This window comes from Galeopterus variegatus, unplaced genomic scaffold (assembly GCF_000696425.1).
Source record: "Galeopterus variegatus unplaced genomic scaffold, G_variegatus-3.0.2 Scaffold4122, whole genome shotgun sequence".
Taxonomy (NCBI): Eukaryota; Metazoa; Chordata; class Mammalia; order Dermoptera; family Cynocephalidae; genus Galeopterus; species Galeopterus variegatus.
This window is the reverse complement of record NW_007730233.1, coordinates 53,135-57,904: the sequence shown is the minus strand read 5'-3', so window position 1 is coordinate 57,904 and position 4,770 is coordinate 53,135. Positions and strand designations below refer to the sequence as shown.

The window sequence follows — 4,770 nt, the reverse complement described above, 5'->3', positions numbered from 1 at the left end:
AAACACATACATACCCACACATCATACATCCCATTACAGACACCATATATACACACCATATGCACCATACACAATATACACATACTATGTATACCACACACAGACACACAACACACATGACACACATACCATGTATCATATACACACCATAGACACATCATATATACACAACACATACACACCACACTGCACACACCATGCACACCATATAATAAACACACATATACACAAGCACACACACCACATACACACCCACACCATGAACATACAACACACAAACACACCATGCACACCATATAAACATACACCCAGCACACGTACAACACACATCACATACCATACACAGACATACACAACATGCACACATCCACACACCATAATCCCATTACAGACACCACATACACACACCAGACATGCCATACACAACATACACATACTACACATGCCACACACACACAACACACACATACCACACACACACCGTACACACCACATACAATATACACACCACACACACCATAGACACATCATGTACACACAACACATACACACCACACATACACACCAAACACACCACACATATATCACATACACACACCACACTCATCACATACCACACAGCACGTACATGCACATGTGCACACATACCACACATGGCACACACACACATATATTCCCCTCACTGCATTTTCCTCCTCTCTGAATCAGAGGTAGGAAAAAATCAGATTCTGAAGCTAGGGAGTGACACATACAGATCTGTGACTCTAAACACCCCAGGCCATTGGGTTCCTGGCTTGGAGTGGGACTTTGGATAAGCCAGAGCCTCAATTTCTTGCAAATGGGGAAGTGAACTGAATCATCTTTACAGTGGCCTCCAGCTAGCTCCTGTTGAGTTGTGCATAGGATGACAGTGGGCTGTGCTGTGTGCCATCCGTCCGTTCTCCTGAGTGACCATGCCAGGCATCCCACCACCTCTCCAGAACTGCTTGCCAGCTGATGAGAGCGAGTGTGGTAGACCAGAAAGAAGGGGGAGTTTGGAGTCAGGAGTGGGTTTGAATCTTGCCTCTGCCACTTCTGTGACATTGGGGGATTTACATTACCACTTTGAGCTCTGGTTTTTCCCATCAGTGAAATGCAGGTCATACCTGCCTCACAGGTTTGCCGTGAGTTCATGTGAGAACACTCAGTTAAAGGGCTCGACGTATGCTAGCCCGTGAATAAATGCTACCTGCACTGGAAGGTTGCGGGATAAAACACTTGCAAAATTTGGGGCATATTTATATTTTTAAAATTCTTTGTTGTTTCTCTGAAATTTTAATTTAACTGGGTGCGCTGCGTTTTATTTGGCAACCTGCATACACATGTGTTGTGCAGAGGGCTTCTAGAGCTCCAGGAGAGGGGTTTGCCTACAGCTAGACTCTGTGCCCTGGAGGTGAACGAAGAATGGATTTTACATCTTTTCACAAGTGAACAAATATGATGTAGTGGGGGGGAGTGGAGAGAGGGAGTGGAGAAAGAGGAACAGGTAAAGGGTCACAAAAATCAACTACGATGTATATTGAGAAGTTAAAATAAAATAAACAAACAAACAAGCAAACAAACAAAAAAGTGCATCAGAGACTTGCAAAGCCTAAAATATTTACATTTACTATCTGTCCCTTTACAGAAAAAGCTGGTGAGGGGACTGAGAGGAGAGTTTGGGAGAACTAAGAATCTTCTCTACTTATATAACTATCTTGGGCCAGGTGAAAGATGAAACTGGAAGAGTCCAGGACCTAAGTAGGGGGAGGCACAGAGAGCAGAGGGGAAGGAGGTGGACAAACAACACTGTGAGAAAGTGGGCGTTCACTCCAGGGGACTCGCAGTCCTGGGCGGGGCCTACCCTGGCTCCTCCCCCTCCTCCCATACTGCCTGGAGTCCCTCAGTCTAGCCTGACCTGTCCAGGCCTTCCCAGAAAGGTCACCTCACCGATGACCCAAAGTCCTGGGGAGGCCTTGCCTATCTGTTTGAAGGCCTCCTCTGGCATGACTGGCTGGGGGTGGGGAGAGAGACCTGGGTGGAGAGAGAGTTGGAATTGACTCAAGCCCCCAAGGTAGGCAGGTCTGAGGCCTGTCTCTTTAAATCGCAGGTAATTTAGGAGGAGGGAGGGAGTGTCTGTAAGTCTCCTGCTCACTCCCAGCAGGAGCTCCAGGCGGACAAGCCCTGCAGAGTCCCAGCTCTGCCAAGTGTACAAACTTGAGCCCTTTCCAGACTGGCTGGGGCAGGGCAGCCACGGGAAGACTCAGAGGGGACGTAGAAGACGGGACCTCTACAGGGAGAGGGCAGGCCGGCCCTTGGGGGGGCTGATGCAGCCCCAAGGCTGAGTTCAGTCGGGGTCTGGCCCCGGCCTCAGCCCCCCAAGGAGCCGGCTCTATACCCCATGGGGTTATCACTGACCAAGAAGAAGGGGCTAATTCTCTGCCTATGGAGCAAATTCTGCAGATGGTTCCAGAGACAGGAGTCATGGGCTCAGAGCCGTGATGAGCAAAACTTGCTGCAGCAGCAAAGGTAAGTCTCACCCAGTCTACTCCCACCCCACACCTCAGCTGGCACCTCTATCTCTCGCCACCCTCTAGTTTTCAGTCCTTGTGGTGCTCCCAGCTGTGGGCTGTCTCCTAGGGAGCATTGGGTCTCAAGAGTCATGGTCTGTGGGGCAAGCGCCCCAGGGTGCCAGGTGGGAGAGGAGTGGGCTGAGATGGACACAGGTGCTCACTATCTTTAAGATCCAATTCAATTCTGCAAGCCTCTTGTGAGTACTTTTCTGAAGTCCGGGCACCTCGCTGAGCCTTGCAAGGGTAGTGGCATCGTAACCCCTCCAGCCAGGAGGTACTGGCTGGCCAGGACAATGCCTTCTATAGCTCTACTCCCTCCCTCTGGAACAGTCTCCCTGGCAGACACACATGACGTGTATGTGTTCTTGTGGGAATGAATGAATGATTAAACGAATGAAGCAGAGAGGGAACTGCGGACACTAGTAACCACAAAATAGGAGAGTGTGAGCGTAGTTCCCTTTCCTGCGCATTTCTCTCATCGGACATTGCCCAAAGCCTCACTATATGCCAGGCAGTTAGGGTGGCGGGGGGTGGGGAGCAGCAGGGGTGGTGCATGAATACCAACAAAGCTTGGACCCAGTCCTGGAGTTTATTTCTCTCTAGTGATGGTGGTCGGGGGGCATGGGTAACCCTCTGAAATAGCAGATGTGTTAGCAACCAGGGCTCGCTCACTCTCTCATTCAGGTGGGGGAACATGAGAGCTTTAAAGTTTGAGTCCTGAGGAAATCTCGCTTGTTGCTTCCAGCCCCTGAAAACTTCCCTACACTCATTTGACTTCCCCTCCACCATGGTGGTTTGGAGCTAGTTAGGAACAGCAGGAGGGAGAAGTCGAGGGATCCTTGGGGCCATCCCTGCCTGTTGTCTCCTCTTCAAGGTCTCTAATGGATTTCCCCATCCAGCAGGTGGCACACGAGGAGAAAGTCCTGCCTTTGGGGGCTTTCCCTGGGCCCCTAAGGAGGCAGATACTATCTCTTGGTAGAGGAAAGCCTGAAGTTTTCGTCTTAGGGTTTCTCTCCATCTCCAAAGGCAGGGGGCTGACCGGAGTCTGCCTGGAGCCCTTGTGCTCTCTCTTCTTTGGCTCCAGGGTTCTGGGCTGGGGATGTGCTCCTTAGGGTTTCTCTCCATCTCCAAAGGCAGGGGGCTGACCGGAGTCTGCCTGGAGCCCTTGTTCTCTCTCTTCTTTGGCTCCAGGGTTCTGGGCTGGGGATGTGCTCCTCCTTTGAGTTGTGGCTTCCTGCCTTTCACACCAGCCACCCACCTCTCCCCCCAGGCCTGGGAGAGAGGGGGCCGTGTGAATGTTTGGCTGATGACATCTTGGGGCAACAGAATAGCACTGTTGTTAGGGGACAGCTGTCACTGGTGCCACTCATCCTCTTCCCACTCTTGGGACCCTGGGTTGGGGGAGCCAGGCACAGAGCACAGATAACCTGGGGGCTTGGAAGAGGTGATGGAGGGTGCCCATGTGAAGGAGGACAGAGGGAAGGACCTGGGCTGGAGCCTGTGGCCTAGCTGAGAATAGGCTGTTTCTGCTTGTCTGCCCCCACGTCTTCTTGAGGCCATCTGGTGGGCCTTGTCTGCGGCCTTGAACTAGGAAAGCCCGATGCCACCATTTAGAGGGACCCCCCTCCATTTCCTCATTTTTCTGTCTGCTTCCATAGTTTCTCAGCCTTCTTCTTCCTGGGCACCAGGTGCCTGGAGTATCAACCCCCCTTTGGGTGGGTACATTCTGGAAGGACCCTGAATTGCCAGGAAGGAGAGTTTCCCAGTCTGTGCAGTCAGCCAGGCAAAGGGAAGACATGGAGGCAACAAGATAAACATAGGATGACTATGTAAATAAGAATAATATGGATAGGTGAGGGGTCAGCTGATGGGAGAAAGGAACAAATAAGGTACTGGGAACCCAGCACTGTACTGGTTACCACCACCTGCTTTGTTGCATATGATCCCGATGATAGCCCTTAGGAGGTAGGTCCTGTTATCCCATAAGAATGGGGCCAGCCCAGAGCCCAGGGCAAGTAAGTGTTGAAGTCGTAACTTGTGCCAAGGAGGACCCTGAGGGGGAACTTTGGTATGGGGTCCTGTGGGATTCTGTGGGTTAGAGGATGGTCCAGTGAGAAAGGAACTCTTTAAGGTCTCTCCAGGATGTCAGGAACCCAAAGTTCCTCTCTCTTTGGTAGAC

General features: G+C 51.2%; 1 protein-coding gene across 1 annotated transcript in view; it reads left to right on the top strand.

Moving 5' to 3' along the window:
• The first annotated feature begins 2,419 nt into the window (after nt 1–2,419).
• Nucleotides 2,420–4,770, top strand: part of TRPV6 (transient receptor potential cation channel, subfamily V, member 6) — a 17,377-nt gene continuing 15,026 nt past the window's right edge. The window contains exon 1 of the mRNA XM_008586794.1: nt 2,420–2,547. Coding sequence (XP_008585016.1) covers nt 2,420–2,547 — 128 coding nt within the window. The remainder of the gene's footprint in view (nt 2,548–4,770) is intronic.